At 39.7% G+C, this 26,429-nt stretch overlaps 1 protein-coding gene across 1 annotated transcript in view; it reads right to left on the bottom strand.

Moving 5' to 3' along the window:
* tenm1 (teneurin transmembrane protein 1) overlaps positions 1-26,429 on the bottom strand; it is a 269,383-nt gene that overhangs the window by 10,877 nt on the left and 232,077 nt on the right. Inside the window, exons 23-34 of the mRNA XM_030145470.1 lie at positions 19,831-19,985; positions 18,088-18,171; positions 14,759-14,953; positions 12,785-12,872; positions 11,070-11,266; positions 9,835-10,148; positions 9,014-9,186; positions 7,026-7,270; positions 5,325-5,618; positions 3,987-4,231; positions 3,127-3,269; positions 1,296-1,507 (exon numbers count right to left, since the gene is read on the bottom strand). Of these exons, the coding sequence (XP_030001330.1) occupies positions 1,296-1,507; positions 3,127-3,269; positions 3,987-4,231; positions 5,325-5,618; positions 7,026-7,270; positions 9,014-9,186; positions 9,835-10,148; positions 11,070-11,266; positions 12,785-12,872; positions 14,759-14,953; positions 18,088-18,171; positions 19,831-19,985 (2,345 nt within the window). The remainder of the gene's footprint in view (positions 1-1,295; positions 1,508-3,126; positions 3,270-3,986; positions 4,232-5,324; positions 5,619-7,025; positions 7,271-9,013; positions 9,187-9,834; positions 10,149-11,069; positions 11,267-12,784; positions 12,873-14,758; positions 14,954-18,087; positions 18,172-19,830; positions 19,986-26,429) is intronic.

The raw sequence follows: 26,429 nt of genomic DNA on the forward strand, positions 1-26,429 counted from the left end.
GGTGATGCTGCTACAAACACAGTCAAATATTTTGTCACGTTATTCACATATAACAATGTATAAATGACATGGATGTATTTCATAACAACAAAAGTGCCAGAGTACCGACATGAAAGAGCTTTGACGAAACAATATTCCATAGCCTGCCTGGTTTGGTAAATACTGCATATAAAAATAAAATCTTTAAATGTAATTGTTCAGGCCTTGCCCAAAGTTGTACTCTGAAAATATTCCCATCTTTTTAACATTAATAACATACAAACTTGCATTCAACCAGCAGCAGTAGCATTACTTCAGTTTTTTTGCCAGAAAAACTAGCATGTTAGAGTGGTAGAGAAAACCACTGTGGTACCCCATGGCATGTAAAAGAAAATAAATTAGTGCACGTCTTTGCGATATGAATATTGCACACTACGTTATTGCAATAACAATATTTTTTCGATATAATTTGCAGCCCTACTACTGATACTTTGACAAAGCAATAACTAACCTCAACATTAAAGACCTAGAATACATTCAGTTCATCAGGAAACTATGAATAGGATATGGTTTAGCCAGTGCACTAATAATACACATTGTGCTACTGAGCAACTCAAAATAACCATCAGAAATGTATTCACTGTGACAGCCCTAGTGTGAAAACATGGCTGGTATTAGCATCAAGTGTTATGGAGGAAGGAAGAGAGCAATTAACTCCTCATTCTCTTTATTTATTTATTTATTTGTTTGTTTGTTTGTTTGAATTCTGTATAACACAAACATAAGGAACATTAGGGACACATTGACCGTAAAAAGAACCTCTGTGACTAACAATTGGTTTTAGTAATGTGACGTTGAAATGAAAATTGTCCATTTCTCCCATTTATCATGACACTGCTCTTCTTCAGTCCTCAATCTAAGGGTCAGAATCTCCATCTCAAATATTCCATTCATAATTTGTAGCCAGTTGTTAGTTGTAGGTGGTTCCAATCTGCCTTTTTACAGGCTGTTAAAAGCTCATTTTATTTTTTATTTTGTGTCATGCTGTTTCTACATGGTAATTTCTGAGATTGGGATAAATAAAGTCCATCCGTCTATCTTTAAGATCCTCAGCTACTTTTTCTAGTCTATTGATTACAGGCATGTGCGACATATCCAACACGATTTATAGATTATTTGTACCAAACCAGTTGATTTTTTTTTCTCTTGGACAGTTTCCTTTAGTTTGGATTATCATATGGAAACACAACTACTGGTGCATGGTTATATGGCTAAGATGTTAAAAAAATGAAACCTTTACAACACGTTTGACTCACCTGGTTAAGGTCATAGAAGATGACACTGAACTTGCCAAATTGTTCAACCCGTCCTGATACGTCGACGTAACGGTACAGATCTATAGGCAGCGGGGTTTCGTTGATGACCGCCTGCATACTAGTCACTCTGAAATTGTTGTAACTGTAGTCAAACCTGGCGTTGACCAATCCCTCCTCGCTAAAGCGGAAGATCTGCCGGCTCGTCAGGGGGCCTGTGCAGAGAAAGAGGTTGAAATTAATGTCGCAAAGAGAAAAACACATATTAGTATGCATGTTAAGTTCACTTTTAGTGTCCCTGCATTGCGAACACAGGCGTCACAGTTGGTCATCATGCTACAAGTATAAGCCTGCCTAATTAGCTCAAATCAAGGACTAATTCAACATCATTAACACAGACACACGCAGCGCAATCCATTCAATCTTAACTATCCCCACATCTCTATGGCATTTCCAGTGGTGACCTTTAATATGGAGAGATAATGAAATCTAAAGACAATAGCCATGATGGGCCAATGTGCTCCTTAATGTCAGAACATCAACTTTAACAACACCATCCATCACCTCTGCTGCTTGCTACTACCACTCATCCTCCATTTGGAAAAAGGCTTGCTAATGAAACACCATTATGGTGCTATTTGAGATGACTCTGATTGCACTTAAAATGACTAAGTGTCTAGCTTTGGAGACTGCAGAGAGCTGGATCAGCATTACATTTTCTATTTTTATTTTCTGTGGAATGTTGATTCTAAACCTGCCGCTAATGGGAAAATGGCAGAAGCACTGAGAGTGAGGTGGAGGCTTTTCTGCAGCCCTAGGGAACTCACAGTCTGTTCGTCTCGCTTCTCTAGCTGTCACTTCCCCAAGCTGTCATCTCTCCTTTCCTTTTTTTGTTCCCTTTTCCCCCTCGCCTACGTCTGTATATCCCAGCCTCTCTGGTTTTTTGGTCGCTACTTTTCCTCGTCTCCTCTCAAGGGACAATTACCACTATCTCTCCTCTCTCCAAGGCTCCGTTTGTTCTGCTGAAATGAGATCAGTTAAAGGAAGGTGAGACTCTATTCACAGTGAGGGCAAAGCGATAAACACACACACATGCACACACTCACAGCTGCGTCTTGCAGATTAGTGACATCAGATCATGGCGGGGCCAATCACAAAGCTGTGTGAAGTGAACCAGTGGCGCTCAGAACGACCCTGAAAAGACTCGGTTACTTGTGGGAATTGGTGAACTGTATTAACAATACCGGTATCCTAACGTATCTGCTGCCACAGCTAAAGGGACCCTTTAATGGTTGCACTGTTGCTGCAATTTATGAAGTCTAATGTCTCTCCAGCTAATTTTCCATATCAGATGTGGAACAATTGTCACGTTAATAGGGCTATAATTGATAGCCTCAGGTATGAGTTCAAGATTTCCTGCCCACTCCGGACCCTCTTTTCGCGCACAAGCATCATGGCAAGGCGTGAAATACCCACACCCAGTCCACAACAGCTCAGCGTATTTTCAGACGCTCTCTTGCATACTTTGATCAGGCAGCTTGGTTGTAGAGGTGAGGATGAGATAGCGTAGTTCAGAGCTGGGGGGGGTGGTCTCATATTTACAGCTGTGGTAGACCACAATCTCTTCCACTCAGACATGCTCAGCCCTATTCACACTTCTGACTGTGCTGCAACCGTCTCAGATGAAACACTGACTCAAAGCCCAACAACAGAATTTAGTACAGAAAAAAAAAAAACAAATCTGGCTTGTCATAGTATGGTGCTCTGAATGGCACTCATACACGCATGCTTAGATAAATTCAAATTTCTGTTTCTTGTCCATGTGTGTATGTACCTGTCTGTCTGTATCGTATGGAGCTTATGAAGCCGTTATGTGTGAGATGAACAGTCTTTACAGTGCCAGAGGCTTCATCATAAGTGAAGGTCACTAGAGTGGAGTCATAAACCACCTCCGAGAGCCGCGCTGCTGGTGTATACCTTGAAAAAAAAGAAAGAGGAAAACAACATTTTATGAATAACTGAATAAAAGAGTTTTTCAATTCAACAAAAACAGAAGATATGTATTTCTCTTCAATATATATATATATATATATATATATAAACAGGCTAATGCTTGTGAATAATACAGGGCTTCTTTGGGTCATTAAGGAACGAGTTGCATCATCCTTCAACGTTTCATCAAAATCCGACCGGCTGCTGCGGCAGTTACGGCCTTTCATATCTTAAAAATGGGAACGTTTATTACACTGTCCCCATCGAGCCAATGAGTATTAAAAATGTTAAATGCCACAACGCTGCCCAAATCAGTCCTCCAGCTTTCATCAAATTCAGATCAGTGCTGTCTGACATAGTATGATGATAAAAATCCTGACCTTTAATCAGTCTCCCCATTAGTTCAATCAGTGTAATTTGTAAGGACAGCTGGATGTGTGCAGCACGTTTCCTGTCAGCTAAACGGGTGTTAATAGGGCTTTGAAATTTCTGAGATTAGCCTTTAATTATAGCACCTTCATCAAGCCAATCAGTGTTATGTTTTTATTCGCCTGGATATAGTGCCAAGACGCATAATGCCTCCAAGTTTCATCAAAATCTGACTGGTTGTGATGTGGCCAATGTCACCTCTTCCACACGGCACTGGCTCCCCAAATTAACTGTGCTAGATAAAACCGACAGGGTGTAATATTTCCGTCATACCTGTAGATGACACTGCGTCCTGTTCCCAAATACTGGCTCCTCAGCAGCCGTCCGTCCAGGGTGAAGTCCTGCAGGAAGGACGCCAGGCTGTCGGGAGGGGTGTAAATGTTCCTGTAGTATCCGACGGACAGCAGCGACTGCAGGGTGTGTTTCACCATGCTGGGCATCGTCACGGCAACCAGGCGGTCCGTTTGGTCGTACTCGAACACGTACCGCCGCTGGCTGTGCAGGAGCAGCATAATGGACTGTGGACAGAGCACGGACAGAAGGATGCAGTTGTGACCGCTGTGTGGATTTAAGAGGCTTTTTTTTATTATTATTTTTTCCTTTGACTGGTTTTATTTCAATGTCATTAATTGAAAACTTCAGAAATAACCTTGGTGGAGGAACTTGACTTGAGGTCCATTAATTTTTCTTCCATTAAAGACTAATCATTGAATTCAAATAAAACAAGACAAACACTCGCAGTTATTAGTTTTTCAGACAACCGCAGCATTTTATCACATATCATCTTTCATCAGCGTGTCTTTGTGAACTGAAGTAAAATATTGTGTTTCTATTTAACCGTAAGGTAAAATATGAAAGTATTAATAATGAATGCAGGCTTTATTAATTTCAAGATGGGTGTGGAATATAAGCTCATTCACAGTGTTAATACATTTTGGCATGAATATCATTTCATTTCATATTTTAATTAATGTGAAGGGCGGAAATTATAATGTCTGGTAGCTTTTAGTTTTGTCACACATTTGAGGGAACATGCTCATTATCTGGGCTTGTTTTAGACCATTCACTGCAAAAATCACAAGTGCTGATCATCATTTCTTTGCGTTTGTCAAGAGCGTACTGTAAAAGCTGCTTTCAGGATAACTACTCGTTTTCTTTTCAAAATTCAATGAAAATTAAGTTGCAGACCTTTAGTTACATAACGCACTGCTGTACACGTCCTGCCTGGTTTTTCTGTGGTCAAAGTGTGGCATTGTTGAGTACTTTTAGAGGTATATTTAATCCAGACTGGTTTAAAAAGACGGTGATTTTCTTATAATATAGAAATGTGACCCGCACATACTTTACAAGATGGTCTTCTCGTGCAGTAAATTCTTTTAGTATGTTATAGGTACATTACTTCACAAGTAAAAAGTGCTAGACAGTTTTTGTGTTCGTCTTGGTTTCAGACAAGTGCAATAACTTTGAAGCAAACACATTAGGAGCAAACGTGTTGATTTCTGTCAACAGCAAAGATGAAACAAACAAAAACAAAGCCATCATTTCAAACCACAGACACTCAGACACTGTTCGTCACACACACACTATACAAAGTTAAGGTACAGGTCTTACTTTGTCTGCATATGTGTAGGTCCAAATCTTGCCGTTAACCCAAGCCCTGGAGACCACCCTTTCGTTCTCATAGTCCAGCCGCTCGGACCACTCCCCACGGTGAATGGTCGACAACAGGCCTCCGGCGGAATAGCTGATGTTGACTTCAGTGTATTTGCTGCTGGGGGACCAGACCACGGGTCGCCCCAGAGGATCATACTGGATATGGAGGGTGAACTTTCTGTGGTCATCATAGATTTTCCCTACTCTGGTGCTCTGATCAAAGTCTATGGACAGAAGGTTCCTGTTATGTGCCTGAAAACAAAAAGTACAGTCAGTTAGAAGCAGTAAAAAAAAAAAAAAAAAAAGAAATGCAAGGAAACTTTTTAATTTATTGCTTTATAATCATGACAAATTCTAAATAAGGCAGACAAGCAGAGATTTCATTAGTTTAGATAAATTAATTGTGACATTTAGACCGAACCAGGCCTGAATAATAACAATAAATTGTGAACTAGTGAAGAACCGCGTCCTCGGGATTGCTAATTAATTAGCACACATTTGATGAAAATGGTCTGTCTTATGAAATATTCTGCTTGTGTGCTGTACGGTCTGTGCCAAGGGAAAAAAAAGAGGAGGTGTTAGTGCTACCGTATGATTTGTGGAAAGTACAGCTAACGGATTCCGAGTCATTTGACCTATCAGTTTGCTCTGAATGACGTAGTTACTCTCTCAAAACATCTAATGAGTTATGTAACACTACCACTGATGTCATCATTGCTGTTCCCTGCTTTGTTGTCTCAAAAAAAAGAATCATTTCACTTTTACCTGACATTTTATTTGGTTTGTTTTCAGTGCCGGGTATAAAGGTCACATTTCACAACTTTTGGTTAATCTGACATACTTCTAAGCTGTGGTTAAGGTGTGAAAATGCAGCCTATTTTCACAGGTTTCCATAATGTTAGGAGGATGTTCTCCATCTGTCTTTATCTGCTGAGGCGTGCGATCTCTGTGTGCCAGGAGTGTCCAACTCATGTTAGTTCACGGGCCACATTCAGCCCACTATAATCTCAAGTGGGCCAAACCAATAAAATAATTACATAGAAAAAAGTAGAATCCCATTATGAAAATGTTTACGTCTACAAACTATCCTTTAAAACTGTGAATAACTTGAACAACCTCAAATCTCTTAAGAAAAATAAGTGCGATTTTAACAATATTATGCCTCGATGTATCATTTACACATGTACAATAACACTTACAGATCACAGGGGATCTACAAATACACAAAACATATATTAACAGGCAGAAAATGAGTAAAAATGCATTTATTTTTCTTAAGACATTTAAGGTTGTTCATATTTGTTCAGGTTATTCAGATGTTTGGTGAATGGATAATTCAAAAATGTCAGTATCTTCATGTAATTTTACTTTTTTTACACTAAAACAAAGAGAAAACTGTGGAGTTGTCATTATTTATAGGTAATTATGATAGTATTTTACTGGTCTGATCCACTTTAGATCACATTGGTCAGTATATCCTTGCTTGTTAATATCTTCAGTGTTATTTTTGCATTTCACAGATTCATCCTGTGGGCCAGATTGGACCCTTTGGTGAGCGGGCCGTATGTTTGACGCCTGTGCTGTATAGTTTGAGAGCTATGGTGGCTAGATTTGTTAATAATCTGTTATGTAATGAAAACATTTGTGATTTAGTTTTACCCTGAGCCTGCGTTCATAAGTGCTGTAGTTAGTCTTGCTCTGCTCCTTCCTCTGTCTCCACTCGATGAGGCTGGGGGCATGGTCACCCGGTAGGCTGATGTTACACCGGCTGGCGATGGGACTGACTCCGCCCCCGATGCCTCCGGGAAGGAGTGGCTCCGTGGTGAGGGACAGCTCCATTCCGCTCGCTAGCGTCACCAAAAACGATCCATCTGCGCTGACTCGATATGAACTCTGCGCATGTTCTGGAGTGTGTTTGTGTGTGTGGGGGGTTGTTGTTGATCATGTCGCAAAAAACACACACACACAAAGAAGAAATCACACACATAACCACAAATGCACACAAAGAGATGCAAATACGCAGCAACAGATGAGAAACGTGTGAAAAAACATCAGTCACTGTCTCTGAGGAAGCAACCTTGAGAAAAATCAATGTGCTACAGCAGCAGACTGTAGATGAATGCAGTGAATACAAGTCTGGCTTTTTCTATGAATCTTTTGTTTGTATTAAGTGTTTAAATCTCTGAGCGTTTTTTTTTTTTGTTTTTTTGTTTTTCTGATATTTTTCATTTTCTCATTTGCTGTGCATCAGTGCTGTACTGTATCTGGTATTGTGTCTTTAGAAAAATGTACTCTGGATGGATAGGTGGAGACAGAGATTTATATAAGGAGGAAGAGAGACAGACACAGAAAGTAGAAGAAAGAGTGGTGAATGTGGGGGTCGGCGAGGGCGAGGTGTTGGCCGTGACAGTTTTTCACACATTTGCAAAGGTTTCTCAGTGACTGTTACTTTGCATCTTCATCATTCTGAGTAAGATTGCAGCCTGACAATATCATTTTGTGTCATGCCTTTACCCGGTTTAAATCAAATTTAATAAAAAATGCACAAATAATCGTAAAACTACATTTTAATCATAAAACTTAACACAGATAATAAACTGGATACTAACTTCTATTCCCTCCACTGCTATAAAACTCCTCTCTGTACATATTGTTATTGTAGCCTTAGAGGCATGAGAAGACTCTGTGAATTTGTGGGTGGTGGTGGAAGTAAAGTGGGGAGAGCAAGGGGATGGTGGGTTGGGGGGGGGCGTTCTAAAATAAGGGGTCATTTCAACTGTTCCCTCACAGCTCTGTCATACTGTAGCGTCGTGCTCATGCCTGCATGCGTGTGAGCCTATTGGTGTCTATTGGAACAGTGTTTCTCTCCCTGCAGTCCTGTCATTGTGACAACTGCTAGAAAGCAATTAAAGGGATGACATGAGAAGAAACTGCTCCCATGAGCAGCTTCTCCACTCCACTCTCATTTTCTCTTCCTCTCATCTCTGCCCTCTTTTCCATTTTTTTTTTTCTTTTTTCTGTGGCGGTCGTTAAGACATTTCACAAGTCACATTTTTTTTGTAAATAAAAAATAACCTCCTTTTTTTTTCTTCTTTTTTACTGCCCATTAGTCTAGTTGCACAACGAGGTCAAACCATATCCATGTGTGCATTACTTAAAGAAAGAGATACTTTTTTTTTCTATAGCTGCAAGTGTCCTTCAGACACCCGGCAAAATAGACGAGAAAAAAAAAAAAAAAAAAATTAAAACATGGGGCGATATGTCTAACCTGACTAGAATATCAGGAATGTTATTGCAGCTTGAGAGTCATAAATGTTTAAACATCACTTTAACCTTACAGTCTGGTCTATTTATAAAAGCTGTGTTTGTTATCTATGGTTTAGACCCCCAGATGACTCATAAACGCCCCTGTGGTAAAGTCTAGGCGTAGTTGTGGTAAAGTAGACGGAGGCAGATGCACAGTGGTGTGGCTGTTATTCTTCCTATACGTCGACCAGCAAATACATGGGGACGTTGCATTTGTGGCCCCTAATTTGGGTCTGGGTAAACTGTTATCAGTTTTTCCGCAATTTACCAAATTTCCTACTGACCTTTTTAAGAGATAATAAACACCCACCCTGCCCCCCCCCCCCCGCATGATGCCGTACCTTGTCTGAATGTGTAGATGGTGTCGCTTGCTGACAGGTTAGTGCTGGTGACGAAGTTCTCACGGTTCGATGCCTCCACCTCGACCCGAGACCAGCGCTCTAGGTTGCCATGGAAACCACTCACCTCTCCCGTGGGGAGGGTGATGTTGGTCACACGGCCTTCAGTGTTGTACCTTGAGGAATAGACACGAGAGGGTGATGTAAAAGTACAAACACACACAGATAACTATCGCTCTCAAGCAAATGAATATGGCCGCTCACACACACACACACACACCCACACACACACATATACATATACATATACACACACAGACATACACACTATTTTTATGTTTTTCTCTCTCAAACACCAACAGAAGCACAGAGTAAGTGTCAACTATGATTTATACGTGTAATTATCCAGCTGTGGAATTTGAGACAGAGACTGTGAGGGGTGAATAATTCATACAGATGTGTTTAAGTGTACGTGTACAATGAACACGATACTAAACATGTGTGTTGTGAACGTGTTGAGCCGTTCAGCTAATCAGTCACTTAAGAATAGACTACATCAGCCTCTCCACCTTTTTCATGGTGATGGTGGTGCAGCAGTTACCACCAGATGGCACTCACATTTCACACCGCTAATATACACACGCATGAACATTCATAAACATATACCGTATGTACATGCAGAGGAAGGCAACTGACCAAGAAAAACAAACTGAGAGAAAGTAAGATGCAAAGAAACGACAAAAAAAAAGAAAGAAAGACTGAGAGAGACTAAACCAGAAAATAAATCAAGAAAAATAATTAGACAGAAAATAAAGTAAACTTACTCATAAACAGTGGTCCAACTGTTCTCATCACTTTTGGTTGCTAGGAGACCTGTGTTGCCATGGTAAGTGATGTGGGCGATGTCATGGCCTTGGGCTGACACTTTCCTTAGTGTTCCACTGTTGCTAAGAGACAGCCAGTACACCTGTCCACCAGGTAGCGCCAGCCAGAGAGGTACTCCATGAGCGTCTCTCCTCACCTGGAGCCCGTGGCCATCGCGGCCCAGGACTCCTGACAGCTGTCCCTCCGTCCCGTAGGAGAAGTTGTACAGGTAGTGACCGGTGATCAGGTGTTTGGTGTACAAGTGGGAGCCATTCTGCCGTGGGGAACAGGAGAGGGGTGTGGAATTACTGCTAAGTTATACACAGATGTATTGCTTTTGTTTGGAGCTTTACCTTCACTTCATCCTTGAGCAACATAACTATTACATACCACTCCAGTATTTCACATGGAAAACTGCCTGAACTCAACGTGAAAATTATATTCACTGATTAATAAAAACATGAAATCTGGTACAGTTTGGGCCCCGAACATTTTCAGAAGTTGAGTCATTGAAAAATGCCTTGCGGCGGACATTTTACATTCCTCCATGACTGAATTATGTATTTTACATCATATTTCCTGAACCAAACACAATAACAAACAAGACTTCTATGTTTTGATGATCACCAAGGAATACAATACAATGCATTATTAACTGCTGAGGTGAATACTTAATGGTCCATTCTGTGACGTTCATAGTATCTGAGAACCTTGATTAGACTTGCATCGGTTGTTGCACTTCAGGGTTTTAAAAATTAAACATGGACTTAGGAACTAAACCTCCATATGTAAGATCTGTGTGTGTTACAGTTCTTATATGAAGTCTCCTTGCTTTGTTGCACCTGTTTGTCATCACCTTAGAAACAGAAAGAGCTAACACCAGAAGCAGGCAATGTGTTACTTTCTCCTCCTCAATGATTTCCTCCTCACATTAACACTGAATTCACAGTTAACAATTCATTCACCCAGTTTCTGGTGTTACATAAGGTATCACTGTAGTACTTTGCCATCAAAACTGGGGGCAGACATTTTATTTTTGTTTTGTTTAGTTCAGGAGATACAGTGCAAAAAAAATTGATTAGGACACAATGTAAGATCTAGAGATTTTGCACTGACTCAAGCCCTGAACTGTACTTGAACCTGTGTTTCGTGCCTTTATGACAAACTGAACAAATCTCTCGGACTATCTGTGTACCTGGCTGAAGAGATAGAGTTCCTGGTCCAATGGGGAGCTGATCTCCACCAGGCCGGCTGGACTAGGCTGAGGCTGGTTGGGGCTCACAGCTCTGATCCGGATGTTGCCCAGATCAGCAATATATAATGTACCATTGGGGGCCACAGCCAGCGAGGATGGGGCTTTGAGCCGAGCGTCACGGGCGTAGCCTCCATCTCCTTAGAGATAAACAGAAGACATTATTTTAATACGATCGACACTTCTATCACCAGAACATTACAAGTGAAGGCATCCTCAGACATAAAAAGTACACATTTGTGTTTGAAGAAAGACACAACTGTTACACATGAGCTTTGTAAAAAAATATGATGATCCCATGGGGCCGCTTAAGCAGTTATCAGTTCGGTTCAGGACGTGTTGGGGCACCGTGGCTTAACAATGGAGTGGATATGGCCACCTTGATAGTGACCTCCGCCTTATCAGACACTGGTAGTAGGTGACTAAATTCATTCAGATGTCTCTGGTCGCACTGCGGGATCATAACTGGGTGAAGCCCTTTAGATGCTGTCGGCAGTAGGCCCGGGGCCTCTGTTGGGTCTGTGCAGACAGCAGGGTGGCAGTTTATCTCTTGACAGCATGCACATTATGTGTGTATATGTGTGCGTGCTCATGTCTATTTGTATTTGTGAGTGTGCGCTCACTGTTGTGTGCATGTTCAAAGACACTGTGTGTGTTTACGGCGAAGGGATGGAAACGGAAAGCCTCTGAAGAGAGCAATCATCTGTTAACAGCAAGACATGATTGAAAATATGCAAAGTACAACCCAAGAAATAGGGATGGTTACAGCCCATTGGCTTGTGGCATGGGAGAGACACTTCCCTCCATTTTGAATAGAAAAGAGACTGATTTTATGAGCAGAATTAAATGATAAAATCACATCCTCTGACACTTACAATGAAAGCATGGCCTAACTGTCAAAAGAACATCTGCTTATTTGTTTGGTCCTTTCCCTCTTTCCTTTATTACATTTCAGGTGCCCCTCCATGAGACACCAACCAGTTAAAACCTTCAGTGGCTACAAGTGAGCTTTTTTCTTTCACCAGCTGTAATTTGAATGGATTTGGAAGGTTTCTGTCGAGCTGGTTTCGACTGAAATTTAGCTAGAGGTTTATGTGAAGGAGAAGCATCCTTGTGAATACAAATACTCGCCTCCATACCCATCACTTCCTGCGTACCCGACACACGGTACAGATATTTACACAAACTTAAAATTTCATTACAAATTCACACATACATTTTTCGGGGAGACACAAAAGCCTTTCTCATACATTAAAAATCTCAGGATCTTAAAATCTTAGATCACTCAGACAGATTGAAAACAACAGTGCCGGAGACAAACAAGTAGGAGAAAGTTCCCCTCAACCTCTGCTAATAAAATCATTGGCCAACAGGGACACACAGGCAGTGAGATTTAATCACTCAATTTCAAGACACACTGACTATTTCAATTCAAGTACGTTGTGTCACAAGCTTTTAAAGAGTTGTAGCTTGTGGTTCCCTCAAACCAGGCCAAGTGTGATATGATCTGACATGATTTTAAGTGCAATTACATGTTCAGCAATGTAATCCTATTAGACATAATCTAATGCGCTCATATTACTTAATCCTGCATTCACATAACAACCTTGTGTGTATGCGTATGCGTGTGTGTATGTGTGTCCTGTTTGATGACCCACCAGAGAAGCAGTCACAGTTGGGGTCTATCTTACAGTCACAGTCCGTGGGAGCTCCAGAGATAACTGATATCTCTCCATTGGTCGACACCTGTGGAGTGTTCATAAAAGGTCCACGTGACACACGGCTACATAATACTGCAAGAGGTCATTGTTGAAGAGAAGATTATCATCACTTACACTGTTTGTTACACCTAATCTCTCCACACAACAAGATAATACTGATGGCATTTCATAAAAACCTGAGCTGAGAATGCAGATCAGTGTTTATGGGCTGATGCTTCTTTGTACAAAAAACCAAACCTTTTTCGTTTTACTAACATCAGGCTCCCAAATCAAATTAAACTGACCTGATGCAGAATGCATGAACACAGGAAAAAAAAAGCTAAATGATTTGATTATGACTAATCTTGAGGGGCGGGAGCGCATTTACTGGCCCAAGGGGTGCGTGTATTGTTGGAGAATTATTGGGCAATATTCCATATTTGATTATGATTCTTACAGTTTATTATCCCTGAGAGAAACTTGATTTAAAATGTGGCTTATAAAGCAGCTCTGTTGGTCTACTGGTCTCATATTTTTCCATTAATTTGAAACCCATGTTTATTTGCATTTTAGAAAGGAAATTTGTCCAAAGTTACCAGAAAGTTATGTTTTTAGCTGAGGAAAACACTTCTCATTTGGGATGGTTCACCAGTTCTGAACATCATTTCAGCAAACCTGCACGTACATTCAGTGAAGCAATAAAATCTGAAATGGAAAGCCTTACATTTATAGTGACTGAAAAGACATGATTTAGTACTATTTAGCTATAAATGTGATAAACAAATTAGATAAATTAGTTATGTGCTTAAGTTAAAATAGGCTGAATTGCTAACTTGATATAAAAACTGTGACTTTTCACGTCAAAGCTCCAATATCACGCAAAGTAAATTCTAATTCAATAACCTTTAATAACATTCAACACTTGCAGCAACTTGGCTGTGCATACTTTAACATTTAATAAAACTTGGCAAAAAAAAAAAATCATTAAAATTCAATGCAAAGGTGCATTTGTATGTGAATACATTAAAGTACATTGAGCCTTAACTGCACAGTCCTAGAAGTCACACATGTTCCTGTCTTTTCCTACAATCACTTCATTTTTTGCCAAATGATGAGGACGAACAACATCTTATTTAACGGTTCAGTGTTTTAAACCCTTCTCAAAGGAGAACGACTTCTTGCTCATAGTGTGTGTGTGTGTGTGTCAAGCTTTCATAAATAACTTTTAATTCCTGCTCTGCTGCAGGAGGACTTTTAGTCCTAGTTTGACTTTCTGTGTAAGTCGTCCTAAGATGCATGATTAATTTGAGCCCATAAATGGCACAAATATAGTACATAACTGCATTTTTCCTTGCCTTATCTATAGTAACAAGGCTGCCCAGACTCCACCACACAGACATCTGACTTAGTCTCTGTTCCTGTTTGCCTCCACATGTGCTCAGCATGGTGCAGCTGACCACAAAGGGAATATCGATTCTGTGCAGCAGGTAGTGTCTCTGTGGCGCTGTTGCCCAAATGCTGTCAGCCTATGATAGCATGCTGCTAGCTAATGGAGCTAATGGACAATGGGATTTTTTTTTTTTTCCCTCCAAAGCTGAAATGGGCTTTTGGGTTGTTTTTTTTAATGCAATAGAATCTTGCTGCTCCCTGGGGAAGCATATTCTCAACACCTGTTTACTACACAGCATTAGTGGAACCTCACCACATGCAACACATTATTCTTTCTCTTTCTGGTAAACTATAAAGCATCCTTGCTCTGTGGTCAGGAATATAAATAAAACAGAAATGACCTATGAAACACAAAATGGAAGCTTAAGAGTCTTGCGCAAAAGCTTTCCTTGTGATTGGTATCAAGACTGACTGGTTTTAATTAAACGTATGATTTGAAGCAACTCTAAAATGCCTCATAATACTTGTTTTGTTATTAGTGACCTGTTGAATGCGGTTGATGCGTCTCTCGTCAGTCTCTGCGATGTACAGTGTGCCCAGGTGAGACACTGTGATGGCCTTGGCAGCCTCCAATGTGGCGCGCACCGCCGCCCGGCTCATCAGGTGATGGTCGATACCTGGAACCTGGCAGTGGATGGGACGGCCCGCTACAATACGTACTTGGAGATTTTCTGACACCTGAACAAAACATAGGACAAACACACATTCTTCACTCAAATAGAATTCTAGATTAAAAAAAAAAGTAAAAGTGCTGATTTAGTCAAGTAAAAGTGAGGCTCTGAAAAGTTCTTGTGGCAGGTTTTTGTAGGTTAAAAAGCGCATTATTTTCGTGAAATGTTATCCATGGGTCATTAAGGGGTCTATTTCTTCTCAGGTATTATTATAATTTTATATATATTGGTACTGAAGTACACAGGTACAATATAATTACATTTATATTTAGTTAATGAGGGAAAATACAGGTTTATACAAATTTAATATTACAATTAAAATGGTTGTTAATAAAATCATTACATATTTTGTTTAAAAAGCTAATGCATTTACAAAGGTTTTATTTAAAACAAGCAGCACTGCTTTGTTCGATGTTTCATGTCTGATCGACTGATATTGACTCAGAGGAAGTTGTTGCATGCATGTGTGTCATTGGGGCCATTATTGTCGTGGTTGTTGTTGAATAAACTACAGACAAGTGAGGTCACGTAGCTAGTTCATGGTTTTTTCAAAAACTCACATAATGCAGCCATCTCCCACAAACGTCTGGGCGGAGTGCGCAACATTCTCAGTTTAAGTATAGGCAGATATTTTAATAATCTAATGCAACTACTTTTAAACTTCAAATATGATAAAATTTGATAAAAAAAAAAAAAAATCCTGTGGCACCAATACGGGAGTTGTTTTCAGTCTCGATAACAGAATAATGCATCTTCCTCATGGTCCAGTCTCCCTTTATGGTCTGTTTTTGTCTTGTCATGTCTTTTACATCATTTCCCATCTTGTTATGTTTGTCGTTTGTGATATTCAGTGATGGGTACATGTGTTATGAAGCCATCCATTTATGCCAAAATCCCTCACAATGTTGTGAAGGCCCACACACAATGACTGATTATCCCCCTCAGTTACAAAAGAACATAAGTAAAACAAGCATGTTGTGAAAAACTAAGTGGTACAGTGGAGATATTTGTGTGGATATATGTAAAAACATGACAAAAAATGAAGTAATTATTCATGTCGTGTACACATCACTCAAGTCTTTTCTTGACTGCAGTAGGTACTTGTACCACCTCTGGTTTAGAATTAGATATTTACACTAATTACTCTCTGGAATGTCACTCTCTTACTGTCAACGTAGTATACCCAACATCACCAGACTTAAGGCCGTCTCACCTAATGACTCATTTGGTTGTTACAACATAGACTGTAAAGCAGTAAAACCATTCATTTTAAAATCATCAGCAGAACCTGAGTGACATTTATGCAAAAAAACAAAAAAAAAAACCAACTTCTGCAGGATCTGTGGATGACGCGTTATTCTTTTCACAAGTCAGTCTTCTTCTCTCCGTTATTACCAGACACATTAGCTCTGAATGTACCTTCAGTGACAGGTCAGGAATTGTGTGAAATATTTCTTCTCTTGCTTTTTTTTTTTTTACTGCAGTGGTGTTAATGTCACCCATAAAAGAAATAAGCCTAAGAAAAAAGGACTTGGAAATTATACAGTGTTATAGTCAAAACAAGAACCAAGTCACAACCAAGACCAGAGTGTGTTGAAACTGAGACAAGACGGATACTCTGATGGGTTGGGACCAATTTAAGACAGAGACCAGGCCAGATACACAGCAGGGGCAGCCTGTCCCACCTGTCTCTCATAGTTTGTTATCAACAGAAATATACAGTAATTCTACAAAATGACAATTTGTCACCATGCCCTGTCCTCTCAGTCTCTAACAAAGCTACACTACACTAACAACATCCCTCCATGTAGCCTATGTTAAATTAGGCAGCTTGTGTAACTTGCCAAATAGCAAATAAGTGGCAAAGAGCTGAACCTAGAACCCTGAAACATGCAGAATATGCACAGAAGGGTAAAAGGGACAGCTTATATTCACTAAACCTCTCGCAGTGAAAGGTAAATCTTATCATAGAACATGTTTGACAGGGCCTCTCTGGGCTTCTAGTCTGTTTTCTTATGGACACTGTTGTTACAGATGAATTATTTGTTGTTTAGGATGTAAAAGTTTAAAACAGGAAGACTGGCTGATATCACCTCCAGACAGACAAAACAAAAAGTAAACAATAGAAATGAGCATAATTCTTGGTGGAATGTTTTGTTTTTTTGTTTTATCAAATCACAGTAATGCTGTTAAATAAATCTGACAATGCACTGGCAGCTTTGCTATTTCCCTGCAGGTGTGGTCTTGACCAGTCTTGAAATAAAATCCTCGATAACTGTGAGAAAACCAGCCAAAACAGGAGACGAGATAAGAAGAGACTTTCAAAAGTTGTGGTAGAAAAATATTATTTACAGTCAGAGCATGACAAATATTTTAGAAATGTAGATGTGGAACATTTGAAATCATTGTCATGGATAAAAAAACAAAATACAAACTCAATGTTGCAATAAATTAAGTAAAAACCATCTTTGAGACACTTTGGAAGCAAAGATGACAATTTAAACCAGACTAACCAATGCAAACCAATGACATTTATCACAATATAAAACTACTAGCACGTTGACCCGTAGGGATCCATGAGTTCTAGATGTGGTACTTTTTATGCTGTTGTGTATTCGTGCATGCTGTACTGCACTTGTCCAGCAGTCACCGCCAAAGCGTTCTGGGTATAGCAACGTGATTATAAAGCTATTGTATTCCAAAATCGTTAATATCTCCCAAAATACTGGTCCTATCAACTTGCCATCTTCGCTAGTCCGTTCCTTGACCAAAAATGCATAAATATGCCAAACTGCAGCAGTCACCTCTTTCTGGATTTTGTGTGAATCCCTAGACACACATACAGGCACACACACAGAGGCCACTTGGCTTTTATAATATATATATTATGACATTTTTTTAATTGTTGTTTTGTATCCCAGACCCCTGTTAGAAAAGAAACATCTGAATTCCACGTGTCCCAATACTCTTGTCCCCATAGTGTATGACTCGGACAATTATGCTATGAGACTAACGATATGACACATATGATTGAAACTTAAGCTAGATAGTCACAGGTTAACCGTCTTATTTTGATTGACAGTGAAACCAAATAGTTTAGTCTAATTATGTTGGATGCTACTTGCTGATACGTGTCCTTACCTGTAAGACGATGTTGTTGTCCAGGATGTAGAGAGAATTGTCCAGAGGGTTAATAGCCAGGTCTGTTGGCCATTCAAGGCGCACCTGTAAGACAACACACACACACACACACACACACACACACACACACACACATAAGCACACACACAAATGCACCAAATGTTTTTCAATAAAAAAAAAAAATAAAAAAAAAGAAGAAAAAAATGTAAATCAAATAAAAGAACAAAACCACTCTGTGGCTATCACCCATGAGAATCAGTTACAGGTGATACAAAGAATATCTACTTAATAACATAGCATTAGGCCTCCTGATCCTCCCTGCTCATGCAAAGGTCAGCGATGGGCAGGGAGCCTTCCCCGTGTTTATTCAAGACTCACGCTGGCTCACCTCGGCACTGTTCCAAATGTCAGCCAATAACCATGATCGCCGCCTGCTCAAATAGCACACCCTGCCCGCTAACACTGTGGGGGTCAAAGACAGACAAACCTATGCTACAGCATGGCAGCTGCCCACACACACACACACACACACACACACACACACACACACACACACACACACACACACACACACACACACACACACAGTGAAACCTGCGATGTGGAGTCTGCTATGGAGACGAGGTGTTGGTGTGTCTGAGGGATCAGCGAGGTGATTGATGACTCCGAGGATGGATTGGTAAATAAATGGATCATGTTAAATTGCCACTGACATGTTCAATTATAGGCTCTGTCAAATGAGGGAGAAGAGGGTTCAGTCTGAAATCCCATTTTAGAAGGTAGAGAGATTCATCAAGCAGGACTCACCCTGTCCTTAGCCAAAGAGGACACACATCAAATCTCCCCTGCTCATGATATTGAACTTTGCAGCGATGGCAGGCGATCACTTTTGGAACTTAAGTTGGGCTGAACGCAGAGCCGGGCCGGGCTGAATTAACGAAGAGCTAAACTGACCCGCAGCTGCTCACTTTGCATAAATTACAGCGCTGATGTCTGTCGAGGGGGCGGCTATAGAAGCTCCCATCAATACCGACGCCACATCGAGGTCACAGCAGTTTATAAGAACAAACACACACGGAGGATGAAATACATGGTCCTGCAGGGGACAACGACCAACAAATGGAAGGATCGCAAGGTAACAGTGGTCCCTTTAAAGACATGTAAGAGCCCCGGTGGGGATTCACCCGGATATTCACTCACACACACACACACACACACGCACACACACGCACACACACACACACACACACACACACACACACACACACACACACACACACAGACACATGGACAGGCACAGGCGCTTGCATCTTTATGTGTGGGCAGAGATTCCTCTATAGAGGCAGCAGTTCATCTATAATTCATTCTCTGCTCTAATAGGCCTGATATAAGTCAGCAGTATGATCTGAAGGCTGGCTGATCAAATCTGTGCGGTAGCTGTCTTTGGTCCTCACCAGAGCCTTACACACATGCAGATGTATACGCACACATTTCAGAAGTCACTGAGACTTTTTACAGTTGAACTTGGGTCATTTACATTAACAAAACAACCATTGACTCAAAGATGGCAACAAGTAAACATCTATTTGTGATCAGTCACCTTGATTTATTTAATTGCCGTAATTAGTGTGCACACAACACATCCAAGATGATTTTTTTCTAAATTTTTAAGCTTATCACAGAGTCCTATTTGGCTGTAGCTTTGTATTCGTCACTTAAACCACTCTGCGTTTATTAGCTTACCTGGCTGATATCCATGCGAGCATCACAGCTTAGAGGCTGCGTTGACATCAGTCCATTCGAGCCAATCACGGTGGAGAGCAAACCCCTCTCATTAATCTTCTGAATGGTAGTGCCATCCACGAAGTAGACAACACCTCTTTTATCCACTGCAATACCTGGGTGGGGGAGAAAGAGAGAAGCCAAATGAGTTTTGGAGATGACAGAGACAGCGAGTCAGGGTGAGAGAACAGTGAGGGCAAAAAGGTGGAAAGAGAACACGAGAGAGGGAAGAGAAAAGAGGCGATGGAGTGCAGTGTGTAAGGGAGAGGAGGAAAATGGAGAGAGAAGAGGCATCCAACTCAGTTAGCCATTCAGCTCAGCATGCGGCTGTCTTATCAAAGGCACTGCACCACAGAAATGTAATTATATTTCCATTCCAGAGCCCACTAAAGGGATTAGAACAATGCAACTGGAGGAAGAAGTTATTTGTCACATTACATGTGAGCAGGATGACGCAGTGAACTTTTGACATTTGATGCTGCAAATGTGCATTATCAATGAGCATACATGAATGAATATAGCACACACTTATAATAATAATAATAATAATAATAATGATAATAATAATAATAATAATAATAATAATAATAATAATAATAATAATAATAATAATAATAATGGATTAGATTTATATAGCACTTTTCTATTAACGCATACTCAAAGCACGTACAATGTACAATATATATACATTATAACAGTGGTTGGCTTGAGACCCCATTTTAACATCACAAATTTCTTGCGACCCCAGACAGTCAAATTTGAGACCTTTTTTTGCTAAAAATAATTTGTTTTTGATCATGCAATAGTTTGCTATACTACGTTGCAAATAAATGCTGATTTTAGAAGACATTTAGTCTATATAATGTACATTATTATGGACAGAGGCAGAAAAGCCAGGTGTAGATTACTGCACAAAGTGAGAATTTTATTTTCCTTGGTCAGGATATGTACAGGGTGGGGAAGCAAAATTTACAATATTTTGAGGCAGGGATTGAAAGACAGTGTATGACCAATTAGTTTATTGAAAGTCATGAGAATTTATTTGCCACAAGAAAATTTACATAATAGAAAATGTTTTTATTCTATGTGTCCTCCTTTCTCAATAACTGCCTTCACACGCTTTCTGAAACTTGCGCAAGTGCTCCTCAAATATTGGGGTGACAACTTCTCCCATTCTTCTTTAATAGTATCTTCCAGACTTTCTCGTAATAGTTTTGCTCATAGTCATTCTCTTCTTTCCATTATAAACAGTCTTTATGGACACTCCAACTATTTTTGAAATCTCCTTTGGTGTGACGAGTGCATTCAGGAAATCACACACTCTTTGACGTTTGCTTTCCTGATTACTCATATGGGCAAAAGTTTCTGAAAAGGTATGGATAATAGTGTTAGGTATGATTATGACATCAATATATGTTTGGTTTCAAAACAATTGACGTAGTGCCTGCTGAGAAAAAACAACTAAATGTTCATGGTAAATTTTGCTTCCCCACCCTGTACAGTCAGTCCAGTTTGTATTTACAAGGCTGACAATTAATACTGAACAAACAATAACACAAACTATGAATTATGAAAGAGCTGCAGCATCTGAAACCAACCACAATGAACATTTGAAAAATAAACAGTACCACAGTGCTTCAGTTTCAGCTTCAGAGTTCATCATGTCTTTTATGGATTGTGATTGTCTCTCTCAACTCACAATATATTTTTTATTAGTAAGTTTTTATTTTATTTTATTTTATTTTTTTTAGCAATTACTGGAAATTTCAGGCAACCCCATTTGAATTCCGGTTGACCCTACTTGGGGTCCCTACCCCGAGGTTGAAAACCCCTGCATTAAACTGTATGTACATCTGATGTGAACCCTGGCTTTGTGAGTTAGTTTTTAACTGAACATCAAGTGGAGCTCTGCAGTAGATAGCGAACATAGAGACAGAGAGAGAAAGAAAGAAAGGTAGGACAGGTATTAAAGGTCAGGGCAGACTGTAAATCATCAGTAATGGATGAGGAGCGACCTTCATCCTCGTCTCATCTCCATACAGAGAATAGCCCTTCGACTCAGCTCCTCAGCAATAATATTCCATGACTCAACCCTCACCTCTCATACTGCTTGCCTCCAATTCACCTTGATTGCTTTCACTTAGCATCTGCAACAATAAGCCATATTTCACCATTTCTACCTGCCATCTCTAATACATGTGGCTCACTGCGCCTTTTAAAAGTACATTCAGTTCATGGTGTATCATGGAGCTGTGTCAACTTTATGTATATATCCTTTTACCACAAGCACGCCTCAGTAGACTTCAATGAGACAAAGACTGTATCTGTTTAACCAAGGGGAAATAAATCACACAGCATAATGGTGCAACCTAATTTTCAATGATAGGAGCCATAACAAATTCAACAGGCAAACCGTAGCTCAACTTTTTAATTTCTGATAAATAGTTTTTTCTTTTTTTTTTTTTTTTTTTTTTTTTTTTTTTTTATAATTAATGGATTTGTCTTCAGCTGTACTCAGTTAATGTTTTATATTAATCTTTCATTCTCAAGTTCATTATTTTCCCTTTCTGTGTGACAATTCCACTACCAATATTATGAGTCAATCCATTTACTTTGTCAGCCTCGCCAACGGCTCTGCAGGACAGAAACTTCAGAAAAAAAACATTCAAACGACGATCTGACCACCCATCACATTAAAAAAAAATGAACAATGGACAGAAAATTATGAGGAATGACTGGAATTAGAAAAGAGACACAATCAGTAAGTTATGGAAAAGTAAAAAAGTGAGAAGTTTTAAAACAAGATACTTTCATGCCATAATGATTTCTGATTTTCATATTTTCACATTATAACAAGGTAGCTAACAAATACTTTAACATTTCTATCACAAACAATAACAATCTTGTTATAATGCATGATATTTTATGTACATTAGGCCTAGACCATATTTCTGTAAATAGTGGTCTTATGTCTCTCCACGGCCGAAAATAGCAGGCCTTGTCCAGATAGTAAGAAACCTAATTTGATCCATGATCTCTTTTCTACAAACCAAAACTCTCTTAACCTTTTAAAATAAAAGCCCTCTCATGTTTCAGTGGATAGAGACCATTCATTTCTTACCAGAGTTAAACACTGTATAATTTTGATGTGCTGAAAACAGATGGATTATATTGTTGATTGGATTAAATTAATCTTGCAGAAATGTACATTGTGTTCAACAGGCAGTGCATTAAATGACAGATAAGTTTATCCCTATTCTTTGTTTATTAATTTATTTTTTTTACCCTGCCTGTAATTAAGAAGAAGCTTTAATTTGTTCCTGTTGTCCTTGACACTGGCTATTATAAGAAACCCGTCTTATTACTGACTTTTGTTTATTTGAGGAAATACAGCAAATTATTTTATGACTGTTAACATTTGTTACATTATAAAAAAAACTAATAATATCTAGAAATGATGTGAAAGGTTTTTTATGATGTGAATAATTTGCATGTTGTTATAATATAAAAATGTATTGGGTTAATGTGAAAATAACATGAAAATAATATCGTCGGCTTCCTGATAAAACCTGCTACGTGACTTTTGGCAAATTTTACAGGAGAAACAAAAAACTGTTTATATAACAGGAAACTGTGAAATATGACAAAAAAATATCTGTTCCTTTAATATTGGTACTTATGATGGAATGTAAACAACTTTCACAGGAGACTGAAATTTGAAGCTATAATAGGGGAGATAGCAGGTTTTTATTCCCAACCAAAAATGTCACTTTAGCAGGTTTTATCAGGAAGCCGACGATATAGAGCTTTCACATCAAGAGATACTAATCCATTTTTATTTTACTAACCTAATGGTAATACAAGTCTGTTAAAGATGATGAAGCTACAAATACACTTTTTCCCCACATTTTATTGATTTTTGCAATTATGCATGACAACAAAAAACACAGATCTAAACCATGATGAAAACCACAAACCACAACAACAAACCAGACTAAGACAGAACATTATTATCTTTCACAACAATACCACATGAAAGGACAGTGCAAGTACTCGCAACTTAGATAAATAATCATTTAAATTATCAAATGGAATCCAAAGATCCTATACAAGGCTAGATCAGGATTAAGAAAAAAAAGAACTGAGAAGATTGTCTGTTGCTCTGCATGTATAGTCCTTCAACTTAATATTTGTGACAGTGATATGCACCTCCTCACCTGGTTCCAAATGGTTTCACTTCTAAAATTAGTGCCATTAAGTATCTGTTATTTGCTCCATACCTAAGAGATTTAAAAACTCAGAAACCCATGTTTCTATACAGAAACAATTTGATTTGTACAAATACACTTTTTAAGCATCACAAAAGCATCACATGGCTATATACTGAAACCAGTTTTGTTTTCTGCATTAATTTATATCAATCCTTATAATAAATTTTGAACGATCTAATTGATTTCATTAGACTCTGTTTGGCTTGGTTGTATCTTTTGTAATTGTTACAGAGTTAAAGTACATATAGAGGGAGAGACTTGTGCAACTGCGCGACACCATCTTGTGCTGCCAATTTGGTCAGGTCTCCTTTGTAAAGGTCCATCTCTAGAGATATGCTTGTTAAATAAAGCTTACATAAATAATTCAAAGCCCTCCCTCATCATGCACTATTCTGTCAGTCCCTCTCCTGTCAAATGCTGTCCTTCTGGATTATGTGGCAATGTGCCTGTGCTCACTTTCTGAGCCTATAGCACCGAAAACACTACTGTCCTTTTCCCCCAGGCAGCACTAAGGTCTCATCCTCCTTGACATACAATAGCTTTCTGTACACATGATTTCATTCAACTTATGCACCGACACACACATAAACACTCAACCATGCGCTGCCACTGCAACTAGATTCACAAATGTCCTCAAACCGAGCAACCCTGGGCCGACCCTGCGAGTCATAAATCGTGCAGGTGGACTGGAGGTGGAGAAGGGAGGTGGGCAGGGGGAGGGCCAGGGTCAGTGTGTTTCCTCCAGAGGCCAGAAGGTGAACTGCAGAGCTCTCCCTCCTGGCCCCTTCATCATCCCTCTGACACAGACAGATTACACCACCCACACAGCCACCTAGCCTCACATCGCCAACTTCCCTGACTCCCACCATCCTCTTCTGGTGTTCACTCGCTCTCCAGCCCCCTAACTTGATCTTCCACTGCTCTCATTTTTATGTTTTTTTTTTTTTTTTTTCCCCTTCTTGTCCTTTACTTTCTTCTGTTGTTGCACTCTTTCGATCTTGCCCTGTTTCTTACAAGTGCTAATCAAATCAGCGGCCTTTGACCCCCTCAATAATGTCTGGGCTCTGTTTTCCTCTGTTCAGCCCATTTTTTCTTCCTTTTATTCCTCCTCCCGGCCTTGCCATTTCTCCTCCTGTCACCTGGCATTATGCAGAAGGGATGTCTCAACCCCACCACTCACAACCCGGACCTAGAAATTCGCCACATTCTCCCCGCTCTGACTCTATCCTTGGATCCATCTCCTTCCTTACTTTTCTTTCACTTTCTCATCCATTCCTCCTCCTAGCACTTCTACCCTAAACCTGTCCCTGATCTTAGAGCTCATAAATCCTGCACAAGGACATGACGAGGCAGCCAGGACTCCCTCTCCTCTCAATACTGATTTCTGTTCTCTCTCCATGTCCCTGGATATTACTCTTTCTTCTTGTCTCCCTCAGTTTCACTGGCTTCCATCCTAAATTCCCTCAATTATTTCTTGCCTTTGTGTCTTCTGATACCCTCAGTATGCACACTCAGGATCTGCATGTCCTCGCACAAACGTCCTTCTAAATAGCTGCCAATCTATCATCAACAATAAATACAGGACCGAATGACTTATTCATCCTCACATAAGCACAACAATGGCTATTATTGCTCGGTATTGGTAAAAGGATTTAAGCCAGTTTGTGTGTTATTTAAGAGTATTTCGCCATGTTTATTGAAAAGGCTGCAGATTAGTCCACATTCTCCTTGTCAGGGGCTGGATTTCCTGCTGTAGTGGGTAAAGCTCTATACTGTGTTAAGGGAATTTACAGCCCTTCTGTGTAGCCGATGCATACTCGGAAGACATCAAAAGATTTACCATTTCTCCCCGGACAGACCTGGCACTCTGATACTCATGTTTAGAAGCTGGCAGACATGCCAGTGGAGGAATAATTGAGATAAATCTCAACTCCAGAGGGAGATGGACATTTGGCTAAAGTTGGGGCTGGATTTTATCATCAAAGAAAAGTGAATTAGACTGAGTTGCACTGACCTTGAAACACAGTGGGAGGGGTAAAGAGTGGAGTGAAGGAGAGGATGATACAGCGATGCTATTCGCATTCAGCTTAGATTTAGGGTGAAAACACAGCAAGAGAAGCAACAAAAAAAGACAGCGCCAAAAGAGGTGGGAAGTAGAAGAGAGGTAGTGATGAGCAAAAGGGACATGATGAGAAATTGTCTCAATTTAGCATTACAGGCCAATCACTCTCAATCAGAGAATCTCTTTGTTCCTTGTCCTTGTCAAAAGAATTTCCGTTATAACAGCCC

Source organism: Sphaeramia orbicularis, chromosome 10 (genome assembly GCF_902148855.1).
Source record: "Sphaeramia orbicularis chromosome 10, fSphaOr1.1, whole genome shotgun sequence".
Taxonomy (NCBI): Eukaryota; Metazoa; Chordata; class Actinopteri; order Kurtiformes; family Apogonidae; genus Sphaeramia; species Sphaeramia orbicularis.